Source organism: Mustela erminea, chromosome 1 (assembly GCF_009829155.1).
Source record: "Mustela erminea isolate mMusErm1 chromosome 1, mMusErm1.Pri, whole genome shotgun sequence".
In the NCBI taxonomy this organism is placed as follows: Eukaryota; Metazoa; Chordata; class Mammalia; order Carnivora; family Mustelidae; genus Mustela; species Mustela erminea.
In genome coordinates, this window is record NC_045614.1 from 45,445,564 (window position 1) to 45,473,211 (window position 27,648).

The 27,648-nt window shown below is 41.3% G+C and overlaps 1 protein-coding gene across 10 annotated transcripts in view; it reads left to right on the forward strand.

Moving 5' to 3' along the window:
* Positions 1-20,651, forward strand: part of CNTN4 (contactin 4) — a 935,293-nt gene extending 914,642 nt beyond the window's left edge. For all 10 annotated transcript variants that reach the window (XM_032325555.1, XM_032325501.1, XM_032325492.1 and 7 more), the window contains 9 exons: positions 2,991-3,149; positions 5,497-5,646; positions 7,153-7,223; positions 8,510-8,744; positions 9,231-9,343; positions 9,886-10,072; positions 10,504-10,616; positions 15,734-15,902; positions 17,995-20,651. In XM_032325555.1, the coding sequence (XP_032181446.1) occupies positions 2,991-3,149; positions 5,497-5,646; positions 7,153-7,223; positions 8,510-8,744; positions 9,231-9,343; positions 9,886-10,072; positions 10,504-10,616; positions 15,734-15,902; positions 17,995-18,095 (1,298 nt within the window). In that variant the 3' untranslated portion in view covers positions 18,096-20,651. The remainder of the gene's footprint in view (positions 1-2,990; positions 3,150-5,496; positions 5,647-7,152; positions 7,224-8,509; positions 8,745-9,230; positions 9,344-9,885; positions 10,073-10,503; positions 10,617-15,733; positions 15,903-17,994) is intronic.
* The last annotated feature ends 6,997 nt before the right edge of the window (positions 20,652-27,648 follow it).

Consider the following 27,648-nt stretch of genomic DNA (forward strand, 5'->3'; position numbering starts at 1 on the left):
ATCATGACCTGAGCCGAAGGCAGAACCTCAACCCACTGAGCCACCCAGGCTCAAATATTTAACAAATATTTTTATACTGAAATTAAAATCTTTGGGAACCAGTAGATGTACAAGAATCAAACTGACGCATGCTCGGAGCTTTTCTTAAGTGTTAAAAGTGAAACCAAATCAGAACATGCAAATAATCTCTTGGGAGCACCTCCTTCCTCTGAACCCTAAGCATTGGTGTTTGGGAATCTTTGGCCAGCAGAACCTGGAGGGCAAGAATCACAACTCCAGGGGAAATCAGATACAGAGGCAGGGTAAATCTGAGTTCAGGGAGAACAAGGAATTACTGGAAGTGATAGACATGTTGCCCTACCCTTAGGCAGAGCCTGAAAGGGGGAGATGTGTGGGAGTTCACGACTTAACCTCATTGTCAAGAGAGGTTAAAGAAAAATAGCTTTTCCAACTCTGTCTACTTTCCTTCCTCTTTAAATTGCCTACAAAAACCTTTCGGTAATGCTACAGATAAGAGCGAGATAAGAGCAAAAAACTTTCAACCTGGGTTGAACTACCCATTGAATAACTTATGGAAACGTGTTTATTTCCATTTTAAAATACATGAGAGCCGCTCTGCTCTCCCCCTAGGGACAAAAGAATTCTGTTGCCGAAAATTTATCCTCTATTTAATTAGGATAATGTTCAGATCAGCAGTTTAAACACCAATAAATTAGACTAATAAATATTTAAATCAGTAATACTTGAAGTTCTTAAATGATATTGTATACTTCATTTCACAGAAAATAACATTAAATACCAAGAGGAATTTGCAAACTCAGTCTAAAAGAAAATCTAGTCTAATCAGTTAATAAGGCCAATAAATTAATATGCCATTTTAAACCATAATCTTTCGTTTTATTTCCTCTAGCTCTGCCCTTGCAGCTTTTCTGCATATTACAGAAAGGACGCAGAAACATATTTCACTGCCCTGTAAGAGATTTTTGTATCTGAAACTGGTAAAGCTTTGAGTCTTGGCTCCAGCCCCCTTGATTCTCTGATATCTACTTTATTCAGTGTAGAGCCCACTACCGGTGGGTAGAAAAGCCCTTCTTCACTGAGAGAGAAGCTGAACACTGGTCTCATACCAGTGCTCCCTCTTCTGTTACCTTGACCAAAACATCTGTGAGCCCTGACCATGTGAACGTTTTGTTCAGAGGATAAACATTGGCTCATCTTCTCATTTTGAAAGAGGGACCCAACTTCCCCAACATGAAGTTGACAAACATGCCGTGACCACTGGTGTGGTCAGGCAGGACCAGCAGAGCAAACAAAGTTATGCAAGCACCATCTTACCGCCAGTGGCCAAATTCATACCACCCCTTCATTTTCCTTTACTCAGCTGCCCAAAGTGGGCTCAAATAATCCCTGTCTGTTTAGTTCATAGAGGAGTTTGGAGGGGAACCCTTTCCTATTTATGGTACTTTGATTTTAAAGGCCATCAAAAAAGAGCATTCATTGAAACTGGGGTTGGTGGAAGGAATCTAGGATGAGCAAGGTAGTGAGAAAAAAGACGATGATAGGGTGTTCTGGACTTTATCTAGTTAATCAGGGTTGCAAAGACCAAAGTTTGCCTCAGCTCTATCCAGGTGGCATTAGACTGGCATGCTGAAATGTCACCATGGAAAATTAATCAGTTTCAGCATACAGATTTCCAGACCTTTCATACAGGAGTAGGAGGGAGAAGATAAATTTAGTTTCACCTGTGGGTCTATAAAAATGATTTTTTTAAAAAGGAAAGAGAAATTTAGGGCATCCTATGAGGAATACAGGAGTGAAAGTCTTAACTTCAGGAAATTACAGTTAACTTTTCACCACTCCGCTAGACGTCTTTCTTCCCTGCCCAGCCACATGGCCCAGTAGTGCATGGCAGTACACTTGACCTCTATAGGTGGCTAAGCAAAGCCCTCCCAGGAATAGATAGCTTCTTATTCCTGTCTCAGGGACATGAAGACTGTCATCATGTCTCCCTCATGATCACCTTCCCTCCTGAGGCGGTCAGTTGTGTCTTGCTACAAATGCATTGAATTGCCTGGTAAGAACCTTTCCTGCTGGAATCTAAGACACCTCTGGGGCTTTGCTTGGGTTGCAATTTTGTGTTTGTTTGCCTATCGCTTTCCATCCTCGTTTATCTGGGATTTCCAAGCCTTCATTTAGAACTCTTTCTAAACTTCATTTGAACTCTTTCCTCTCATTTCAATGGTTTAAATACATGGGGAGAAACAGTGAACATCAGGAAGATAAGTAGAAAAATAACAGGTATGATTTACAGAAGCTGCAAATGAGGGTCTTTCGACTCCAGCCCAGGTCTGAAGTTGTACTGAAGAAGCCTTAATCTTGTGACTCTTGAGCGCCGGCCACTTTCACAGACATTCTCTTGTATACAAGTGTGTGTTCGCATATGACGTGGGGCAGGGCTGGGGTCAGTAATTACAGCGCAGTAGAAATGTATGGAGCAGCATCGTGACCATCGAAGTCCCAAAGCCAGTTCTGCTCAAATCCACATGCTCAGTCCTAGCAATGACCATTTCCAAAAGACTATCATCTTCATTTATCACTATTCTATCCACAGATAATACCGTCTGACCCATATCAGGAGCCTGTAAATATATGATAGATGAATTAATGAACTTGAGCTTTTGTGGTATCCCAGTATTCTCGCCTGCCTTTCGGAACCAGTATTCTATTTTAATTTCTTGCTGACCTATTATTTTTTTTCTGATTATATAGTGACCCCCTCAGAAAGAAGGGTCCATGTCTCATTCATCTCTGTAGTTTCAGAGCCTTGAAGAATGTTGGGCACCAAATAGGCATTCAAAAAGGAATTGACAAGTGATGAATCTGTGAGTGGACGAATAAAAGGTTGACTGGATCAGCACTGCATTCAGTTCCACAATCGCTTGGACATGTGAACTTACTCCTCCACCTCTGAGGCTCTTGTTCTTTCACAGGTCCCCCAGGACCCCCAGAGGCTGTGACCATAGATGAAATTACAGATACCACCGCTCAGCTGTCCTGGAGACCTGGACCTGACAACCACAGCCCCATCACGATGTATGTCATTCAAGCCAGGACTCCGTTCTCCGTGGGCTGGCAAGCAGTCAGTACAGGTACCATATTGGATGCCTGGTGCTTGTGTCTCACAGAGGCTTCTGAAACTCAGCATAATGGACAGAGAGCACTGTGGCAGAAGCCAAGGGCCATCTAGGTTCTCATTAAGACACAACTATAAATGATACATTCTGGCAGTGTTTCCTAACCCTCAGTCAATGGTACTATCATTTCTTTAATATTTTTCTTTATATCAATTCACATTTGTTTGCTTGTTTGTTTTTCTTAACTTGTCCTAAGCAATAATGTCTATGAAATGCTAGGTCTGTATGTTGGTCATAGTTTTTCTTAACATACATATTAAAATACTTCAGTTGTAAAAATATATATATAACATTCAATCTGCATATTACCTAAAATTATCTGTGTTCTACTGATGATACACTTTGAGAAGTTGTGGATTATGCTAGTCTACATAGTCTGTAAGTTTATGTATGGTTCTCAACAAACCAGTAACTAAGAGCTGCCTAGAGCCTCTTGACTTGCTATCTATTTTTTTTTAAGATGGCTAAATTTGGACATGAAGAGTCATGAGATTCTGTTATATTAAAAGCCATGTGAGTTGCCTTACTATCCCTGCCCCTCCAAACTGATTCTTGTTATTTTACATAGGTTTCATATGAGGAAGAATGGACAAATAAGTAATTATTGCCAGCAAGATACACACTCCTCTGGTCCTCAAGGGTTGGCTGTGTCGTCTTGATATTTGAAATAGAAATACATGGGGTGATAGGAGTAGTTCTGTGCAATTCAGATGAATCATATTGATTTTAACAACCTCATTGTTTTTTGTTTTTTGTTTTTTGCTTTTTCACATCAGCTTGTCCAACCTCAGAAGTGGGTTTCTGTGTTTGCAGCTCAATCTCTTTCTTCTGAGTCACATTTGTGCTTAGGAAGGAAAAGACAGGAAAAATCTGCAAGTTAGGGGATCATGCTAGCCCTGACTCTGCTACTCAGAAGATCTCTAGACAACTGCATCTTCTGTTAAATGGGCATGATGAGAATTGTGTATGAACCAAAAGAGAAACAATTGTGAAACATTTTAAGAACAAGAAGTACTACAGAAATATAATGAAGAAAAGGAAGAGGATGAAGATGCTGCTGATAATGATGGTTTAAAAAAAAAAAAAAAACCACTACAATTTGCTGAGCCCTTGCTGTGTGCTCTATGCTTTGCTAAGTGCTTTTTTTTTTTTTTTTTTTAATTTTCTCAATCATGGTGCAAATAGATATTGTTATTAGCCTCATTTTATAGTAGGGAAACCAAAGCACTGGAAAGGTTAAGAGACCTGCCCAAGGTAATTGGGGTACTAAGTGTGGATTCAAGTTTAGAATCCGGATGGTCTGACTCCAAAGCCAACACTCTTTACCTTTGGAAGCTAGGACTGTATTAGTATGGCCTAAGGAGCCTGGCGGCCACTGAACCCTAGGTACAAGGATGATGGCCTCAGCTTTGTCACAGGGGACCTCCCTTTAAGTCTTCTCGGCCACATGGGAAATCTTTATTTTATTTTCTTTTTTTAAAGTAAGCTCTATACCCAATGTGGGGCTTGAACTTACAACCCCAAAATCAAGAGTTGCATGGTGTACTGACTGAGCCAGCCAGGTACCCCTCATGTGGGAAATCTTTATGATAACCCATTTAAAACTCAAACAGTTGTTCAGTGAGCCTGGAGGCAATATCCATTGCTTGTTGTTTTATGGCATCAAACAGTAGGCCGTGTCCTATTGGGAAGAATCTCTTCTCCAAACACGTCTGGGTGAATACTATCAAATTCTGCCTCTCTGACTCCCTGATCTTCATGGCCTTTCCTTTAGGTTTACAGATTCTTTCTTAAGATGTGTTAGTATAGTTCCTGTCAGTGGTATTATAGGATTCATAATTTTATTATTACAGTAAGTTATAGAACTTGGACCACACAGTCAAAGGTGCAAATTCAGTGCAATCTTGGGTCAGTCACTTAATCTTTAAAAGGCACCTTTTCCTCATCTACAAAAATGAAGACAGTGATTTTACTTTATTCATAGAATAGTTGTAAAAAGTAAACAGTATACACAACACTGTGCAGTAAATGTTGGAAAATGTATGAGGTGATAGCAATAATGATTACAGTCAAGTGCCTTGGGGCTTTGAAGACCATAATGTCATCTGTTGGTATCTGATTTGAACTTGTTAGTTCACCAAAAGAGACTTCTGGAATTACTTCCCTCTAACAGCTGTTGTACAACTCGTCTCAGACCAATTACAATGCCCTGCGCACAGTAATGGTAATGATGATGGATGGAAGCTCCTCTCTGCTTGACATGGAATCCTGTAAAACATCCCCACCTTTTGATGTCTTTCAGTCCCAGAACTTATTGATGGGAAGACATACACAGCGACTGTCGTGGGTTTGAACCCTTGGGTCGAGTATGAATTCCGCACTGTTGCCGCCAATGTGATTGGGATCGGGGAGCCCAGCCGGCCCTCAGAGAAGCGGAGGACAGAAGAGGCTCGTGAGTAGCAGCCATGACACAGAGTCTGTGCCAGTAGCTATGATCTCTTAGGAAAAGGCTTTGAATTCTTCCTGCTCTTTAGCCCTAACGAGGCTCTGTATCAGCACCCCCTTCCCTTGAATGAGTGCATTGATCAGAAACCAGGTGAGGACTTGCTCAGCTTACTGAGTCTCAGTCAAGAGTTAAGTTCTTACTCTCCACTGGGTCTCCTTGTACAGGGGGAGACACCCTGTGCTTAGTTCTTCTAATGCCAACTCTTTCTTCGTTGGTTCATTTTCACCAAGATTCTTCAACCAGGAATTATTTTTTAATACACGCCCCACATTTCAAATAAAATCAACACACAGAAATCATGAGTTGCAAAGGATAAATTTTTTAGAAGCATTTGGTAAGATTTTCTTACTGACCTTTCCCAGAAGCTGAGATTCAGAACATCCTGCTAATTCACACAAGCCCAGGCAGCAGTTCAGTATGAGACCCTCCGCGTCCACAGCCTGAAGGAACACAGGGCGAGAATAACAGGCACTTGCATCCGTTGTACATTTCCTTCTCTCTTGTCAAGTGGGTGGCCTATGTGTGGGTCTTTGCAGAGTCCCCAGCTGTGACAAGGCCAAGTGTGTGTTGAAGGTTTCTAAGCAAACAGGAACTCTGACCCTACTCTTTGGGCAGAAATCCATCTAGATCTATTTAATTAGCTTTCAGAGGGAACACACCCAGTCACCAATTCTAAATTCTTTCTGGAATCTTTCACTTATATGGTGGTAACTAGCTAATCCCCATGCTCTCTTTTCCCCCTCCAAAACTGTCATTGACTTGATTCCTCTCAGCAGTCCTGAGGAAGAAGCTAGCATAATTTCCCCTCTTTTACAGAGAAAACTGGGGATCAAAGAGGTTAAGCACAGTGAGCCAGGGGTCAACCTATGTCTACCACTTCCTTCAGCACCCAGCTCAAAACTCACCTTCCTCCGAGAAGCCATTAGCCCAACCCTACTCTGAGCAGCCTGCTACTTCAGAACGTCACTGCACTTCATTCTGTCTGCACCGTATTGTTGTTTATTGTCGACATCCCTGTGTAATTGTTCTGCATGTCCCTCTCCCTCCAACAAGATTGTAAGCTCTGCACGGGCAGAGTGTGTATTGTCTGTCTTTTGTGTACCACCGCATCGTTAATAAACGCCTCTCCAAGCATTAGAACCAGAACCTCAGTCCTTTCAAAGCACTGAACCTCAGCCTCTAGGGATGGAGCTGAAAGCTGGTCAGACTTGTCACATACCTTGTGTACATTGTTGAATGGGAAACAGGTAACCAATAGGGATTTCCTTGGTACGTTTCACTTCTTTAAACTGACGCTTTGGGCGGCTTGAGCACACTGGTCCTGATCTCAAAAGACAAAGATATATATTTATCAGCGTATTTGTTTAAAGGGAGTCACTTCAGCCAGGTGACCTTCCTGCCCCTCATTTGCTTTTACCACCTGACATGACTTGTTTTTTGTTTCCTGCACAGTCCCCGAAGTCACCCCAGCTAACGTCAGTGGTGGTGGAGGCAGCAAATCTGAGCTGGTTATAACCTGGGAGGTAAATGAATCATGGAACAAAAGGAACACTCAGTAGTCTAGGCTATTTTGTTTTTTTTGCTGTGTTAAAAAAAAAACTCTGAGAAGTTTTCTCTTATGTTTTTAAGAGCCAAAACTTAGTGGAGTGCAAACACTCACTCTCACCTAGCTAATGAGTAGGAGGAAAAGATGGTGTTTGCCCATTAATTCTTGAATTAAGTTTTAATTGGATGCATCACAGAAAAAAAAATCATGAAATGGATGACAACACAAGAAAAATATATATATATATATACATATATATGTATATCTATTTATATACCCATGAAGGCTGGTTCAAAGAAAACCAGTTTTCCTTTTTTCCTGAATTGAGACATAGGCAATTGATTTAAAACCTCTGCCAGCAATAGATTGGGTGTGCCAGCACGATTTCCTGGCCATTGGCTTTGCTTCTGGAGCCCTGTTCTGTGAGGTATTTTTAAAACAACCTGGAGGTAGGTTAGTCACCAATTTATTAAAAATTTATTTTGAGAGAGGAGATTGAAGTTTTATGAAATGTTCTTAATGTTTTTGAAGGATTCTAGACAACAGTCCCTGAAGTTAAAATCTTTCATTTATTTGTTTTTGTTTTGTTTTGTTTTGTTTTGTTTTGTTTTGACAGAGAGAGATCACAAATAGGCCGAGAGGCAGGCAGAGAGAGAGAGGAGGAAGCAGGCTCCCTGCGGAGCAGAGAGCCCGATGCGGGGTTCGATCCCAGGACCCTGGGATCATGACCTGAGCCGAAGGCAGAGGCTTAACCCACTGAGCCACCCAGGCGCCCCAAAATCTTTCATTTAATTAAAGCCCCAGCAGTGAAGGAAATTTCTCACCCCCTCCAGCTTAGCTCCTCAGTTCTGAGGGGGAAGATCTTGCCTGCGCCAAGATGAGATCTGCAATGCAATCTTTTGTCTGTTTGCCCCTGGAGGAAGATTTGTATTGGATGGTACATGTTGCATTATTGGTTTCTAGATCAACTATCCACTGAATTTCCTAGTCATTTCTAAGAATTTCAGAGCTGGGTCTCCCCCATTAACAAGGAGGCTCTCCACTGCAGGTTCTCCCTAGGGTTCGTTTAACCTTATTTCAGTACCTCACGCATAGCTCAGATAGATGGATGGCAAGGCCCAAACCCGTCTCCTGACAAAATCTGAAGTAAGATAGGTGGGAAGAATGTCTAGAAGAACGTTGGAAGGTAGGGTGAAATGAAACAATCTTAACATTTGAATCAAACTGCTGTGATTTCTGAAGACTACGTCTCTTCTTTCCCAGACAGTCCCCGAGGAGTTACAGAATGGCAGAGGCTTTGGCTATGTGGTGGCCTTCCGGCCCTACGGCAAAATGATCTGGATGCTGACAGTGCTGGCATCAGCCGACGCCTCCAGATACGTATTCAGGAATGAGAGCGTGCGCCCCTTCTCTCCCTTTGAGGTTAAAGTGGGTGTCTTCAACAATAAAGGAGAAGGCCCGTTCAGTCCCACCACAGTAGTCTATTCTGCAGAAGAAGGTATGATTTATGTTGCCTCTAAGAGGGATACTTATTCAGCTATGAGATGTTGCTGACTTTAAGACCAAACTGCCACCCAGTTATCCTGATTCTTACTCAAGTCAGTTGGCTTTCCTTTCTTCTTACCTTCTTATTTTCATAATCCAGTGACCAGGACTCTCACCTCTGGCAAATGCTAATTAACAAGGATCTGTGTTAAAGGAATTGCTAGCTACAAAAACTTGGTGCTTAAATTTAAGCAGTCCTGGATTACTTCCCTTCCATCTACCCCCAAATTTAGAAGCCAAAGACTTTTTGTCTTTACCATCTTTGTTCCCACTCCATTCCAGCTATTAATCATGGCTCCTCTGTAAAATGATGGTTAGGGTCCTAATCACTAAGGGCTGTTATACACCCATGGGTTATTTGCTCCTTATAATGCCAGTATCTAGAAGCCTATCTGGAGGAGGCTGATAGAGTAATTACTTTTTCCACATTCATCTGTAGAACCCACCAAACCACCAGCCAGCATCTTTGCCAGAAGTCTGTCTGCTACAGACATTGAAGTTTTCTGGGCCTCCCCCATGGAGAAGAATAGAGGACGGATACAAGGCTATGAGGTAAGTAAAAGATACGTGCATCGGGTCTGGGAACTTCAAGACACATTGTATTGAGAAAAAGACTCAGATTCCCATTTAGAGGAATTTGTTTCAGAGAATAATGGCTTCAAGTAGGCATTAGTTGAAAAATTAACATCCCACTGTGAGAGCACCCTTTTTCTGGTACACTGCAGAAATGTATTTTTCAAAATACATGTGGGTTTAAGCATTTATAAGAGGGTTGACAAAATGAGCTTTGACTTTTGACACACACAGAATCACTTGGACTCAAGATAAATGTAGGGGACAAGTGAGAAATAGCCAATAATGGTTGTGCCAATTTTCCTTCCCACTATGAAGCTAAGAACAAAAAGAGGGGGCCCTTCCTATTCCGGGTAAGTTCTCAGAGCATACCAAGCCCTTGGCTCCAAAAGTTCCGCATATGAGTTGGTATGAAAAATTAATTCCATCATAAGAATCTGCATTTTTTTTAAAATCAGCTGATGACATTGAAAATATCCCCAAAGATATGATTTCCAAGGTCTTCCCTTTTCTTTTCTCAGGTTAAATACTGGAGACATGATGACAAGGAAGAAAATGCTAGAAAAATACGAACAATTGGAAATCAGACATCAACAAAAATCACCAATTTAAAAAGCAGCGCACTGTATCATTTAGCTGTCAAGGCATATAATACTGCAGGGACAGGCCCATCCAGCGCAACGGTCAATGTGACAACCAGAAAGCCACGTAAGAACATCGTTGCTCAGAAATATTTTAGGGATTCATCAGACATATCCCCAGTTCATTCCCCGTCCCCACCTCCCAATGATCATTTGCATACTAATTGGTATCATTATGTGGATTCAAATTTACCTTAGCATTTTAACTGAACCTTTCCGAATACCATGCAAAATTCATTGCTCCAGAGGACAGAAAGATAAATGTTTTTTTCCTCACTGGGAAGGGCTACTTCTTTTAGATATAAATGTTAGGCGACCAACTGAATCTTTTTCCATTTGCAATGCTGTATCTCGTCAGATTTTAGTGACCTTGAAGACACATATTAGTGCAATAGCCCATTAAATTGCCTCCACTCTTGAATTCTAGTAAGGATATATTCCTCAGAATCCATTGAGACTTAATAATCTGTGACTTCGTATATCTTAATTTTTTTATAGCACCAAGTCAACCCCCCGGAAACATCATATGGAATTCATCGGACTCCAAAATCATCCTGAATTGGGATCAAGTGAAGGCCCTAGATAATGAGTCGGAAGTAAAAGGATACAAAGTGGGTAATTTCTTTTTTGCAGAGGCCCCTAATCCTACCGTTAGTGAGAACAGTATCTTCTCAGGAAATCATATGACTATGTTCTCACTTTCCCTGATGTCCCCAGGGTGGCTTGCTCTGAGTTTTATAAATAGTCCATGGCAATAAGGCAGTTGTAGAAAATTGACTAAACTTTGGAGACAGGCAGAGTGAATCAGAAATGGTTGAAGACCCTGTAGTTGTGTCATCAAAAACTCACGAAGAACCATGTTTGTAACATCTCTCCAGTCAGCTTTGTTTTGTGCTTGTCCTGGTTGTCTTTTTTTTAAATCAACAATATTATGAATGGTTAATCATTTTTGTTCATGTTCCTATAGTTAGATTTATTTAGAGAAAAAGAAGCAAGGAATTTCTAGAAGATTCATTGGCCTGATTCCAGAGTGCTAGCCTGACTTTAAAGAGCTAGAAAAGAAAATGTGAATAGCCTTGGTGCCACATTTAAAAGCAGTTGGTAATATCTTGTTTCGTTTTACTGGATGTGACATTCGAGGCAGTGCAGTGCAGGCCAAACAAAAGCAGTTGGTAGGCTATGCTTTGTGGTATTTTTGCAGAGTGATTTTGAGCATAGCAGAAAGGCATTTTAACTAGTTTTAACTAGTTCAGGAACTAGTTAAAAAGCATGGGACCCTTGGAAAGTTCTTGATAAAACCAAAGCTGGAATTGGGAGTTGACATACTTGGTGGTAGAACCTTGGTTATTAAGATTAGAGAGAGATTCAGGAAAAGACTCCCTGTCATGGATTCCTTTTCTTTTATTCACATCGCACAGTGATTTGTATTGTACCAATGCAGAAACATTCCCTAAAAACTAATCTCCAGACCTTTTACTGGGCCCTTTTCTAAGAGCCCAGAGTCTTCTAGCATATAGCATAAAGAGATAGGAGACCCACATATTGGTCCTCTATTGACTCTGTGACTCTAAGTAAATCATTTAACCCCTTGGGACTGCATTTTCTCTTTCATTAAGGAGAAATTTTCTCTTTCTATTTTCTATTTCTATATTTCTCTGAACTTTTGTTCAGACATTTCAGTTGGGCCATGAAAAAGGGAGAAAGATAGGTCTCTGGGAGAAAGATAGGTCTCTGGGAAAAAGTATTCCTAGCACAATGAATGGGGTGTGCCAAGGTCCTGAGGTACACACATGCCAGTATGATACAACAGGAAGCATGAGAGACTATGGTGAATTAGAGACTTTCTCATTGTCCAGAAGGAGCTGTGGCTTTTGAGCTCTTGCATATTGTTGCCAAACAGTGTGGCTATATCTTCCAGTTTCTTGGTAGAACCCAACATTTTTTCATGTTTTTGGACAGTTTTAAATATTGACATCTAACTCAAAATAAAATAAGCACTCCAAGAGCCAAACAGTTAAAATATGCAGGCCAGGTGTGACCCATGGGCCATCAGTTTTCTACCTCTAACCTCCTTGTTTTGCATTCGTGAAGACAGGGACCAGAGAGGGGAAACAATTTTCCCACATAGATGGTGGCCAAACTAGACTGAGTTAAGAATATAGGCTATTGACCCAGACTACCTGGGTTTGAATGCTAAATCTACCCTTTACCATTCATAGGACCCTGGGCAAATTACATAATAGCTTCAGGCCTCAGTGTCCTCATCTTTGAAATCAGAATTAGAGTGCCTACCTCAATAGGTAATGGTGTTGGTCTTAGAACATACAGTGTTCATTGGTCCCATTGAAGATGTCAGGCAGTTTCCTCCAAAGCCACAGTGCAGCTCCCCAAAGTGGAAGAGCCCAGGTGTCCCATAATATGGTAGCCGGTGGTGACAAAGTTCTATTGCTTGTGAGGAGGACATCTCCAGGCACTGAGTGTATGACTGTGTCAGTGAAGTGGAGAGGTTGGTTCCCTGCCAGGTTCCATACATAGTGTTTTGGATCAAAGCACAGGCCAAAATAACACAGTTAGGGGCTCTTTCTTCCTGGTGTAGTGATCTTGAAACCCAGATCCCTGGTATGTATGGTTGTAGCCAAAGAGTGGGAACAGCCATAGAACATAAAAACCCCTAAATGTTGTTTGTTGTAGTATACAAGGACATCCAATGAAGGACAAGGAGCAGAGAAAATGCAGTTTGAGGGAAAGTAGCTAAGAGTCCTATTGTTAACCTTGATTATGGGAGTGTCTCAGTGATTTCAAAATATCCAGGGACCACAGTGGCAAGAACAGAAGCACAGAACTGTGCACTAAGTGCCATCCCCAAAGGGTCACTCAAGTCCAAGGAAATCACACCTTTGGGAGGCGGTGACTTCACTTTTTTGGGGACTGATGGTCTGGACACTTCACATATTGATCTACATCTGGTGAGGAAATCAGAGGTCCAACAGCTCCATTTTAGCCACTCTTCCAATTTCCAAGGCAAAACTTGTCATCTTTGATAACTTAGGACAAATCTCCACTTTGATGTTTCACCCAGACATTGAAAAATGGACTACAACTGAAATAATCTCAGTTGTAATGTGATAAGAACAAAAATTAAACTTCTCTTACTTTTCATTAAAATAAAGAACATACAGGATTCAAACACAAAGTAGGCATTGAATTGTGTTTGCTACTGTTAACTCCCATGAACCTGCATTACTCCCATAAACCTGCGCCCCCCACCCCAGCCCATCTTCTGCCCTGGATTATATGAAATGCAAGCACAGCCTTCAAATAGGTCAGCTGAACCGAGTGTTTGGTGTAAATAAAGGTTTTACAGGCTTTTATTTAGGTTCCAATGCAAGTCCCTAATAATACAAGACTGATAAGCCGTGCTGATAACGGAGCTGTTTTCTCCTGGAAGTGTTTCTCCTGGATTTCTATTTGAAACTGGTTGAATTCTGTGTGCTCTGGCAAGGACCAGAGGTAAATCAAAGAAGCAATTTATTCCTCAAAGCCAGATGTGCCCTCGCATCCCATCAGCCAGCCCACATTCCTGAAGGGCCGTGATGAGAGCTTTGACACTCCCGAATGTGCCTGAGGTTTTATTTGAGTCTGATCATGAGCGAGGGGATGCCGAGTTGGATACAACTGATGCTCCAGAGGGGAAGGGGGCGCTTATGAATTTTTCCACCTTAAGGAAATTGTGTTTTCCACCTTGTATTAGAGAGATATAAATTAAGGTGATGAAATGCCAGGGAACAAATGGGATCTATACCATTTTAGGGAATTTTTTGAATTTTATGTGTGTTTGGTTTTTATTGCAATAGTGGAGTGGGTCTTAAGTCTCTAACTTCAGCAGATCAGAATTTTGAAATGTGGACCAATCTTACCCGTCTCAAAGTGCCATTGGTGGACCCGAGGCCTTGGCATTATCTGAGAACTCGTTAGAAATGGAGATTTTTAAGTCCAACCTCAGTACTACTAAGTTGGAAACTCTGAGCTGGGGTCCAGTGATCTGTGTTTGAATGAACCCTCCAGGCGATTTTGATCCACATTCAGGTCAAATCCCTGGCTTTCCAGAGTTTACAGCCACAGTAACATCACATCAAACTCTCTCTCTCTATCTCTCTCTTTTTTTTTTCCCCCCCCAAACCACGCCTCAGTCTCACCTCCGTGGAGTCTAACTCTGGAGTGCGGCTCCAGTGGACTTTCTGAGCCTCCTCACTTAGGCCAGTCTGAGCTGGGTACCTCTCAGCCTACCGACTGTCCTCTGCATTGCAGGATGTCCTGCAGCATCCCTGACCCCCACCTGGTAAACGGTACTGCCTTCCTGTGACAACCAAAACTAGTCTGCAGACATTGTCAAATGCCCCCTGGGGGAGAGGAGCAAAATAGTACCCCCCCACCTGGCCCCGTTGCAAAGCACTAGGCTAGAGCGACAGTATTTTTTACACATTCCCCAAGGGCTTCTGCTGCATAGCCAGGACGGAGAACACTGACCACCTACCCCTCTGTTTCTCACTATGAGGAGAAACTGGAGGTTTTGGAGGACCATAATTTAAGAGTTGGGGCTCAGGAGCTCTCACCTTGCCACGTACCTGCTCTTTGTCCTCATCCAGCCTCTGTTTTCTCATCTGTGGCAAGGAATACTAATGCCTGTGTGGTCTGATTGTTGTGACGGTTAAACATGGTGATGTTGATAAGGCACTTAGGTTACAGTCAACATCAGAAAGTATTTGCAGGACAATCATCATCCCTGTTGTTATATCCAAGAAGGCAGATGTGCTTGACCAGGCTTTTAGGTTTTGTTTCTGTTGGTGGCAGTCGGGGTAGGCCATTCCAGGCAGGGGGATGTGTTTTCAGGAGACCTAGCGGGGAACCTCATCAAATGAGCCACCAACCCAGACTCCCACGCAGGGGAGGCCAAGAAGGGAAACATGAGTGGGACTGTTGAAGTTCAGACACTTCTGGAGTGACAGTGATGGCCATAGAATATTCCCTATTTTCCACATAGCTCAGAAGGAGTTCCTGGGCTGGGGGAAAAGGGGTTACTGCCCTTGCCTTTTGGAGATCATCTCCCTGTGCTGAAATGGGCTCTCTCCAGAGGTTTCATGATAATAATAATGTATGATGCCTGCTTTGCGCTTCTCACCTTTGCCAAGTATGTTTATTTCGCGTTCCCTTTAAGCCATCATAAACACTGTATGTCTTACATGCTTCCTTTGATCCAGTCCTTCACTAATATGCAATCCTCATGCAATCTTGAAAACAGCCCAGCGAGGTGGGCTCGTTGTTTGAAGCTCAGATTATAAAGAGGACTATAGTCCCACAGTGGCCAAGTTGCTTCCAAGGCTAAAGCCTGTCACATGTGACTGAGCTCTGTGCAGCCTCCAAGAGGAAGTCGTTTTCCAGGTGTGTTACCTGAGCCTTCCAGAGGTTCTGTGTGGCCACATGGTGCATTGGTTGACAGATGCTACCTCTGTCCGCATGCTGCGGTGTCCTGTACACTCGTTCCACATAATGAAACTGTGGCTGCAGACGTGCCCCTTACTATAAATGAGGCTCCCAGGGGTGTGTGGGCAGCCTGACCGCCTCGGTGTGCCCACATTTCGCTGGTGCCCAGAGGTGAGAACAATGGATGTTCCATCTTTGGGGCCTTTGTGAGGATAGCAGGTGACACCTGTTCTTTCTGTATTGGCAGGTCTTGTACAGATGGAACAGACAAAGCAGCACATCTGTCATTGAGACAAATAAAACATCAGTGGAGCTTTCTTTGCCTTTTGATGAAGATTACATAATAGAAATTAAGCCATTCAGTGATGGAGGAGACGGCAGCAGCAGTGAACAAATTCGAATTCCAAAGATATCAAGTAAGAGTGTCTTTTTCCTCCCCTCCCCCTGCCTGCTGGCTCTCCTCTGTCTTCCCAGGGAGTTCAGCCCACAAAGAAAGGCTTCTGTAACAATGGTCAGTCCTGTCCCCTTTCATCAGACAACTGATGTTTGCTGATCACAAGTGGTTTCATAAAAAAGACAATTTGACTAGTTTTGACTGATTTAATCAGTTGCCAATTAAAAATCAGATTAAAGCAGCCTCAAATCCGTCAGACTGGTTTCCCCATGTGGACATGTGTGCATCTATAACAACTATAAAACTATCGCTCAGAAAGTTAAAAGCATGAATTAGGAGAAAAAGCAAAGGATTTTTTAAAATGTTGAGGTAATTTGTCTTTAGCAAAACAGTGTAACTCAGGGTCTGTGGCTGAAAATATTTTGAACTTGACATTATTAATTTTGAATGTGTGTATGTAACATGTACCTAAATACACATGTCTATATATAGTCAAGATTATCTTTAGTAACAAAGGCAGAATAGTGTGAGAATATTCTTTTTTGAGCAAACATAGTCAATCATGTTTTATATATATATATATACACACATACATGTTTGCATATATCTCAGTAGAATATTATTTTTTATTGCGTGGCTTCATTTATTATAAAAAAAAAAAAAAACAGAAAAGGCAAATCCATAGAGACAGAGATCAGATTAGTGACTTATAGTGGCTGGCCAGTGGTATGAATTGCAGTGTAATGGGTTCTGCGTTTCCATTTGGGGTGATGGAAAAGTTCTGGAGCTAGGGGTCTCAATCTCACAACCCTGAGATCATGATCTGAGCCTAAATCAAGAGCCAGTTGCTTAACTGACTGAGCCTCTCAGGCGTCCCAGCACTTACATCTTAAAAAAAAAACAAAAAACTGGGTAGAATTGAATTGTATACTTCACTAAGGCAAGGGCTCTAAATTCTGCTGAAAGGAACTAGAGATGTGGAACCAGAGATGTGGAAGTAATCACCAAGCCACAGAAACACAAGACTGGGGTTTGTTTGAGGGTTAATTTATCTCACTCTGTTAAAAGAAAATCTAACTTAATACTTTCTTATCATTGTAAGGATTATTTGGGGGTTTTTTTTAGATTGGTTATTCTTGGTTTAATTCATTCTAAAAACAAATCTTAAGCAATTATATTGGTATAATTAATTGATTTTAGATGATAAGCTTAAAACCGTGAAAAAAAACAAGTTCTGTCCTTCAAAACATTGTCTACTTTGTTGGTCAAAGATCTTACACTCTTAGAGAAACCTCAAACAACAGTTGGTAATCTGTTACTATGAAAAATGTAAGACCTACAAGAAAGGGTTTTATTTGAAAGGCTTGAGATTATTTTGTTGGGAAAAAAGAATATATTCAGGCAGACATGGGTTTGAATCCCAGTTGAGCTATTTACTAACTGGTTGATCTCAGACAAGTATCTTACTCCTCTGGGCCCTCATTTCCTCATCTGTTAAATAACATAAAAACAATACCAGATTTGCTTACAGTTTGTGTAAGAATCAAGTGTCCCATGGCTCTATGCCCAGTGCAAAGGTAGAGTTAAAAAGGGAACAGCAATTTTTATTTTGCTGCATCATTGATATAACATTTATTAGTAATGTTATTAGTAATATTGACGTTTCTTCTCAAGATAGATGTAGAATCCTCATTTTGTAAATGTATCAGCAGACCTCGAGAGATGTGAAATAACTTACTCTTAGGTTCCTGGCTAGGGAGTCAGAGAACTAATATTAAGAAGTCATTAGGAGGGGTGCTTGAGTGGCTCAGTTGGTTAATCATCTGCCTTCAGCTCAGGTCATGACCCCACCTTCCTGGAATGAGTTCCGCATCAGGCTCCTTGCTCAGCAGGGATCCTGCTTCTCCCTCTGCCTGCCCTTCTCTCTGCTTGGGCTCGCTCTCATTCTCTTTCTGACAAATAAATAAAATCTTTAAAAAAAAAAAAAAGCCATTCAGAAATTGTTATTTCTGGTAGGATCTGGCCAGTTCTGCTGCTGCCTAAAACCCCGTGGCCTTGTTTTCCTCTGTAGCCAGGGTGAAGCAACAGGGAGTGAATTTATTCTCTCTTTTCAGATGCCTATGCAAGAGGAGCTGGACCTTCCACGTCAAATGCATGTACGCTGTCAGCCATCAGCACAATCATGATCTCCCTCACAGCTAGGTCCAGTTTATGACAAAAGTTATCTAAAGGACTTGCCGTTTATAATATAAGCAACATTTAGCTAGTTGTTTTGAAGACACCCAGTACTAAGTAATATTGTTGTTCAAGTACATCTTATTACTGGAAAAAAATGTTTTTTGCTTCTTTAGGAATGGCATTATACAGTACTTCCTCAAAGCAAATCTAGCTTTGTCTGAAGTTTCTTTGGAAACTCTGCAATGCACTGAAGACATCTGTAATATGATGTTACCAAAGCAGTTTACATATGTCCTTATATGCATATTTTTTATTATATATTTAGTGTTTTATAGAATTTTTTAAAGTTAACATGAAATGTAGATATTGATTTTTTTCCTCTGCTGTAAAATGCTATGGGCAACACAATCATACAATTATTATTTGAGACTATTTCCTTTAGAGAAAGAGTTTGAAACTCACCTTGGTAAATAAATTACAAACTACTTGTACAGTTTTACAAGGATTCAGTGGCAGAAGAGCTGAAGATTTGGTCTGTAACTCAAGGCTACTGTATGTAAATGACTCTTCGGATGGTTAATACATTGAATCAAGTCCTTTCGACATGTACAATATATTTTCCCACCCTGTTGTGAATTTTGTTGTTCAACGCAACTCGAGATGGTTTCAGGAATGGCTGTAAATTCAAAGCCTAAACTAACTGCCCAAGAGGTACCTTGTGCAATATTCCCATCCCTGAATTTAGCATTGTACAGTAAGACTTTCTTTTCACTCAACTAAGTTAGCATTGTCTTTGTAGTAGCATTATCTTAGACATTAAATTTGAAGTTACATATGCAGTAGTAACATAGGCCAAAAGTGACTGTAGTCAACCAAGTCTTTCAGAGGATAAAAGATAATTTTACTATCTTTAAATGTATCTGTCTTGAATGTACATTTTTTAAAAAGGTAATTCTCTGTTGATGGAGTCATAATTTCTTTATATATGTGTATGTCTTTAATAATAAGAGTCCTTCTTTTGAATCAAAATCATATATGGAATTTGGCAAATTCCTCCTATTTCAGCAAATAGTCACCACAAAGAATATTTTCATGACATGATAAAAGATCTTTAGTATAACCGTATGTTATCTTGATGATTATCCTGTTTTGCTGTAGGTAGCTTAGTTGCTTTGTAAGCTTTACCTTCTAAGTCTTAAAATCACACATTGGAAAATGACAATATCAGAAAAAAAAAACATATTCTTTTGAAAAGAACTATTTGTTATAATGGGGGAGGTTTTGTAAGCTGACACTTGTGGAGCAGTGCATATAAAAGGCAATGAAATTTTCTATAAAAATTTTCACATGTAAACACTCTGCCACCTTTTCTTCTTTCTCAGAGAGCTCAAATTTGCCTGTAATTTGTCATTTTTGCTTAAAAATAATATAAGTTAACTTTTCAACCTTCTAGCTATATTTATCCAATAAAGTCATAATCAGGATTCCACTTGTGTAAAAACTAGGGCGGTAACCAGAAAAAATATTGTCAGTATTTCAAGCTGTGTTCCTCTCTTAGTTTGATATGGTTACTTCTATGTTAAAATAAAACAGAACTTAAAATCACACTCACAAAAAAATCAACAAAACAATAAAATGAATGAAAAAAAAATGACACCCCAGGTAGTTCCCAACCCCAGTGTAAATGATATTTACCAGTGATCTAGCATATGTAATCTTTTTTTTAAAGGTATTGTTAATAAATATTCTGTCATTTGTAAAGATACTTGTCTTTTGGGAGCATTTTTCCTGCCTGCCTGTCAGGGAATTTGTTAGCTCACCCTTGTCCTTGTTATAATTTGAGATGATAGAGGGACTCAAAAGTCTCTGACCATGATCCAAAGCTAGATGACCCAGAGCTATTCCTTTGCAATTGACAGCCCTGAAGACACCATTTCAAATCCTCTTTGGAAGCACAGAGGGTCAAAATCCACAAATAAATATCCTGAAGCTCAAACTTTAATAGTTCCTCTTGATTAGCTAAGTCTTTTGTATGTTTAACTTAGGGATATCTGTTGTTTTAAGGTATCCACCACCCCATTGCTAGAAGGATAAAATCTAAACTTGATCATTTAAGACCCTTCTTAATCTAATAATGTAAATTTGTATCCAGCCACACTGAGCCCTCACTGGCCCCTAAACACTGCTTGCTTTTGGTCTCACCTCTGTGCCTTTTGATCATACAGCTAACCCTTCCTGACATGCCCTCTCTGCTCTTCTTTCTCACCCAGTTCCCAACTGTCCTAGGGTAGCTCCAGCCCCAGCTGTCTGTGAAGTCTTCCCACACGTCAGTCCTTCCTCTGAATTAGCCACAAGCCCTGTCAATACCACTCACTTAGTAATTAATCAGGTACTACTTTTGGAAATCTCTTGTACTGTTATCTTGCATTTTAACGTAACTCCTGTATTGTTACTTAATTTTCCTTGTACCTATGCCTTGTCTTCCCAACTAGATTGTAAGCTCCTTGAGGGCAGGGACTTTGGTCTTATCTTCCATGTACTCTCCATAGTGCCTAGCACAGTGCCTTGCAATAAATAATCATTGATTAATTCATTGAAGGGGTCTTTGACGTAGCATTTTGCATCAGTTGCCTGCCTGTGTGCCACAGTGACCCAACCAGAGAAAACTGTGTCACTGCTTTTGTTAGGTGGTGGAAAGCATTAGAAGGCCTGGCTTCAAACTTTATGCTTTGAAAAAGTCCTTTGTATCTCTCTGCTTCATCATCTGATAAATGAGGACCTGGATTAGCAGAGTCGAACTGAGCTGAAGGTATTTTTAGAAAGGGCATGGTAGGCACCTTCACTCACACCTGTCTGATTTTTTGGCTTCCAAGGTGGTTGCAGTTGGAATCACTGGTTGCAAGCAACAGAAAACAAAATTGAGTTAAATCGAGCAAACAAAAAGGAATGACACAGATTAGGTCACACGAGCTAAGGAAATGCTGAATGGCCAAGTGTTGGTGAGAATAAGAACCAGGCTACTCTAAGAATCCAGACTGCAGGAACTTTGGAAACTCTATTCCAAGTGCTCTTCTAGAAATTAATTGGCTTTTGTTTGTTATTTTGATGCTAATCTGCTCCCTATCCTTGATCACGCCAAACCTGCACTCATAGCTTGTTAAAGAAAAACTGAGATGATGTTTCCATGAGATGGGATAATAAATGCTAGGAAGATCTAAGCAGCACACTTTGTATGCTTAGCTATCCCAGGGGACACCAGGGGCCCTGGGCCCTGGGCCCTGGGCCCAAATACTGCACTCACTGGAATATGTTCCTACTTGGGACAGTGACTCTGAATCAGGAGCACTAGGAAGGGGCCTATGTGCTTTGGTCATTTAACTCTTTCAGCTGCTTACCCTTACCTTCTTTGTGTGTGTGTAATCCACCTGATCCATCTGTGATCTAACTGTTTAAAAGGAAATTCTATTTTGCCAGATAACTGAATTCTCTCAGTGTTCCTGCAGAGCACAGAAACCCTGTGTACAAAACAGCATCTTTGCATGGAGGTAGAAGACATGAATGATAAATTTCATTTCTCAGGTGAGCTCAGAATTCTTCCAGCCTGTGAGATTGGAGCTGCCATAAGCTTTTTATCTGAAGATAAAATTACTGAGTTATTCCTACCATCAGATTTTTGGTTATTTATATCCAGAAAGCAATGTTCCATCCTGATTAACCTTTTCCCAGTCTCTCCTACCACCCTTACCTTTCTGCAAAGTGTGCTCAAAGAACGTTGAATGTTGAGTGATGGATCATAAAAAGTACATAAATAGCACATAATTAGCCAACTAAAATGACGTGTAAATTTTAAGATAATTTGATGTAATCACCATCAGGTGATTTCTATATGCTGCATTGGATTATCCATGCCTCTGTTCTCCTCCATTAACACAGATAATCAAGAATTGACTGTATTTTCCTGTTGTAAACAATTAAAACAATTCTCTGGCCAACCACAGTGAAGAGCAAGCCTTTTACAATGAAAGACATGTAGTCCATTTCTAGGCACATCCAAAATTACTGCATCAAAAATGGAAGATACTGGACCTTACACAGGCCACTTAGTACAGTGGATTCTGGAATCTGACCACCTGGGATGCATTCTGACCATTGGTACTTATTATATAGGATTAAGTTTATGAAGTTCTAAATGCACAGCTCTCTAAACATTAGCCACAATTTTATAGATCACTTACTGTTCTTCTTCTCAAGCGACTGAGATAGTCACAGAAACCAAAGAATGTCGATGCTTCCCATAGCCAAAATGAGTTGAACTCAACACATAGGTCCATTATCCCCTTTTATGCAAATATTTTCATGTCTTTATATAAATATGTATTTATTTAAATAACAAAGTTAATAAAATAAAAATATTTAATAATATTAATACTTATGAAAGGAGTTAGGCAGTAGGGTCCTCACTCAGATGTCAGCTTTTCCACAAAGTCTTCAGTTTCTCCATCTCATTTGTTTGACTTCCAGGGCACCTCACCAGTACCCACACATCCCATTATCTATTGTTTATTTATTTGAGGGAGAGAGCACGCACGAGCAAGGGAACACAGGCAGGGAGAGCAGCAGTGGGAGAGGGAGAAGCAGACTTCCCACTGCGCAGGGAGCCCAATGCCAGGCTCTATCCCAGGACCTTGAGATCAAGACCAGAGCTGAAGGCAGCCGTTTAATCAACCGAGCCACACAGGCATTGGGATTTAAATCACTGTGTTCATATCTTCTTCCCAGTACACAGAGAGCATCTTAAGGTTAGAATCTGCTTGTGATTCTTAACTGTACTTCTCAAGCACCAGGCCTATATCCCTCCCCCCATTGCTGACACGAACAAAGCTAGAAGGAGAAGAGTGTTTGGCACCACATGGCATGATTTGCTCAGCCCTTGCCCTCCTGGCAGGGTGTGATTACAACACGCCAGTCCAAGAGGAAGCCTTTTCCCCTCATGCTGTGACCCATGCAGTTTAAATGTTCCAATCCCTCGACTCAAGTGTAAATTGCAATTCTCAAGAGAGCTCACAGTTTAAACAAACTCATCCTCTGTCCTTTATCACCAACAGTTATGGTCAGTTGTAGATTAGCAGGGCTTTAGTAATAAAGACCACACCGAGAGATCGTATTTAAAAAAAAAAAAAAGATCAACCATATAAGAGATCTGAAGGTCTGGAGTCTATAAGGCTGGGATATCTTAATGTGAGAGTCCCAGTAGCTGTACCCGGGCCTTTTGCTACATATTCTCACCACTTGTTACGAACAGCACAAACTCTACAGGGAGATACATACGTCTTGGGATTTTAACAAACAAAGAGTAATAGCTTAATTTGTTTTTATAGTTTTCAAAGTGCTCTTCACACTAAGAGGAGGGAGACACCAGTTTATTCTTTTTTCATTTAGGAAATGGAGGTAAGGAGGTGGTACTACAACAGTTTGTACTACTTTATTGCTACAAAGTACCACAGATGATTAGAAAGTCAGGATTGGAATTTAGAACTCCTAATTCAGTACATTTCAACCTCCAGAAATAACTCTTACCTAAAAGAAAGAACAAGAGGGAATAAGGAGATAGTGTCTTAAGTGCACCTGGAAAGCAGTCAGGACACCAAGTGGGCGAGAGGAGAATGGTGAGGTCCAAGCAGAGCACATCAGAGGGGGAGATGGAGGAGTGAAGGAGTTGTGGAAGATGAGCAGATTCAGGGCATAGCCATGTAGAGGAGCAGGTCCCTGAAGGGGTTCTAGTGGGTCATTAAGGAAGGGACTAGTGGCCACCCCCTGTACCAGGCACGGTTCTAGCACAGGGCAATGCTGTGGCAGAGAGACCCCATGAGGGTCACAGAATGAGGGAGATGGAAACACCCCACAAGGCCAGTGTGAAGTCACCTTCCTTGGAGTTCCACGGTGTGTGTGTGGGGTGGGGGGTGAGACCAAGGGACCAGTACTGGCACTTTGCCACAATATGGAAAAATGTGATGAGAATACTAGCTGACATCAATCACACTTCTGGTATGTGTCTATCTCTATGCAAGTGAACCTACTATGGAGTCACTATTCATTATTCATATTTGACACGTGGGGAGCCAACACCAAGAAGTATAGTGGTATGACCCAGGTCACAAAGCTGATAAAAGAAACCAGTAATTGAGGTGCTGGTAGATTGACTCCAGTCAAGTCCAGTCCAAAATATTAGATAGATAGCTAGGTAGGTAGGTAGGAACATAGACAGACGGAATGATATTTGTTGCCACACAGCAAGAAGAAGAAATAAGGTGGTAAGCTTCCCAGTAAGTTGTATATGAGTTGTTAAAAAGTGACCAGGGGTTTAAGTAAGCCAAGACCCCAGGTATAGGAATCTTATAGGGAAACCTCATATAGCTCAGGTGTGGTGATTTCTCTGCTCCAAAGCAGCCCTGCTTGGCTATTATTTTTTTTTACTGCAAATGGTGCTTTTTGCTTGTTTGTTGTACTGGACCTCAAGCATTCTCAGAGCTATTTTTCAAATGGGTTATCCTGCAAGATCCGAGTTGCCAGATAAAATGCCAGATAAAAAGTTAAACTTGGATTTCAGATTTTTTAAAAAGTCAATAATTTTATAGTATATGTGCCATGCAAAATTTATCTGAAATCCAAATTTAACTGGGCTTCATCTATTTTTATTTGCTAAGTCTGGCAACCTCATGCAGGGAGGATTCATCCTCACTAACGTATTTCATTTCTAATGCAAAATTCCAGGATCTTGCTGATGTGTTATCACATGTCCAAAGGGCCATGATTCTGAGGTGTTGAGGGGGATTCCAGAAATGTTTTGAAGGGTTATAAAAATGGTCTTGTTGCCCAGAACATAACTATAACAGAAATAGTTGGGAGAAAATTACGAGGTTGAGTAACATTTATCACTTTTCAGAAACAAATATCTGAGACCAAATAACTGAGAAGTTGCATTGGCCCAGTCATTCCTCTTTTGTTTGTCAACAATTAAAAATGTCGACTGCTTTCTATGTGTTGAGCACTGTGCTGGGCACTGGAAAACCACAGAAATCTGATTAATGCTTCCCTCTTCAGGGTTCACTGGAGGTGATAGAAACACGCTTATTTGCAAATGGTGTAAAACGTGTGAACAGATAAACGTATGAATAGAATTCTGGACCCTTGTTTCTTGCAAAACCAACTTGTAACAAGGTTAAGTTTAGTCAAACACAACACATTTTTTTCACCACGACCTCCCTCCATAGAATGATTTTCTTTTTTTAAGATTTATTTAATTGAGAGAGACAGAGTGACAGGGAGAGGCAGAGGGAGAGAGATAGACTCTCAAACAGTCTCTGCTGAATGCAGGGCCTAACAGGCTTGATCTCACAACCCTGAGATCAGGACCTGAAAAGAGCCAAGAGCTGGATGCTCAACCCAGGGCAGCATTGAGGTGCCCCCCATAGTAGAAAGACTTTTATTGATTAAACATATTTCCCAAATTGGTTGCTTTGCTTTAAAGAAAGAGAGCAAGAGAAAGAAAGAAACAGCACATTCAAATTTAACATTTTGGATCCATTAAGCTATGTACGGATAAATATTGGCCCAAAGTCCAAACCTGGCTCATTGCCTAGTTTTTGTAAATAAAGATTTATTGGAACACAGCCACTCTCATTTATATACTGTCTGAGGCTGCTTTTATGCTATAATGGCAGAACTGAGTGGTTGCAGCGGAGGACAGATGGCTCTCACAGCTGAAAATATTTTCTATCCAGCTCTTTAAGAAGAAACTTGCTGACTTTTGAACTCTGACCCCAGTACTTTACTGTTGACTTCTTTGCCACCAATTCCCCACGCCCCTTCTCAGGTTCCCGTCTTCTTTCATTTCATCACCTGAGAGGGACAGAGCTTTGCTTTTCGTTTTAATAAATGAAACGAAGCGGATAACACACCTTGGTGGTGAAAAGAGTCCACTAGAACTTTAAGATAACGCGCGTGGGCCACGTGGTCTAATTTTGCTCCGCCTGCCACTCATTTGTCGGGAGCCAATAGGTAGTGTCGGCTCCCGGAAGTTGGGCAGGAGCTGGGTGGAGCCCACGTGACGACCGGCCGGGGAGGTAGAGAGAGCCGCTTTGGGAACGGGAGCCCCACCAATTGTGAGTTATTACTTCATGTTTTAAGCTTTGGTGATGGTGTACTCTCCGGCTGTCACTGTCCAGCTTTAATAAATGAGTCTACCCGGTAGAGCTCCGTTCCTTCGAGCTAAAATTGAATATACATCGTTTTCTGTGCTGGTACATTTTTTAAAGAAATTCACTTTTTCATTGTCTAGCTAAATTCAGCCAGTTCCAGTTCGGCGGCTAAGTACCCAGGCGGGACATTGTTCTTGACCTCAGCGTGTCTTCACTTTAAATGAGACCCCAAAACTTTACATAGTATAGTCAGTGATACAATAGGATCCAACGGAAGTTACCTGGGGAACACAGCTTTCCTGGTGGCAAAGGAGTGAGATGTAGAAGTTAACTGTCAACCGATGACGAGTAAGACTGAGAAGGCCTTGTGCACAGGAGACAGCTTACACTGAAGCAGGGAGGGTTGAGAGAGCACGGTGTTCATGACGGAGGGGCGCTCCTTGGGGATGTGGCCGGGGAGCCACTGGGGACCCGTGTGCCGGGGCGGGGGCGGGGGGGTCTTAGCATAGACCCGAGCTTTAGCTTGAAGGGATAGACTTATCTAAGGGCCTTGGAAGGGGATGATGGAGGCAGGTGGGCCTTTTATGTAGGTCCTTCCATAAAAGACAATACTGGAGGCCGGGATTTTAGTTGAGTTGTGATGGTCCTAGCTGAGAGATGGTAAGGACGATCTTGGGGACAAAGATGAGAATGGGGGACAGGGAATAAGAAAGGGGTTCCTGTCCGGTTTGTGAACTTGGACAGCTCACCATCCTCTGTGTGAAACGGTTCTCGTTCTGAAGTGAATGTACATTCACATGTATTACCTAAAACAGAGGGCTACTGGCCAAAAGATAAGATTGTCTTCTGGTTCAATATAATATTCTTTGAAAAATGGCTTTCGAAAAAGTTTGTATTCTGGAACTTGATTTGCAGGGTGTGGAAGCAGGACTGGCTACACGGTCATTGTCACAAAGATCCTTGGGCTAACACCAAGTCCTGTTCTAATTAGGTTTTTCACCTTGCCTCGTGCCACCAAAGACTGTTTTCGGTTCTCTGTTCTCACTTCTAGACACCTACTTTTTCTTTAACAAATTAGCACCTAAGGTTTATTAATTCCACCAACAGATGGTCCTGACACATACAAGTCTCACCATGAAAACGTTTGGATTTTTAATCAGGATGTTCTTTGCCCATGTGGAATTCTTGCCCAGCCTGCATAAATAGCTTGAGGCCTTGAGGCATTTCAATAAGGCTCAGATGGCTGTGCTGTTGGCACACTGAACTTCCCCCTCCAGTCTCCCCAGCACTTTCCCTATGCTGCACTCAGAGATTTCCAACCGCCGAAGAAATATTGGAATAAAATCCTTATTGGAAAGGATGTCTTCGAGAAGCACTGTTTGTTCTGAGCTT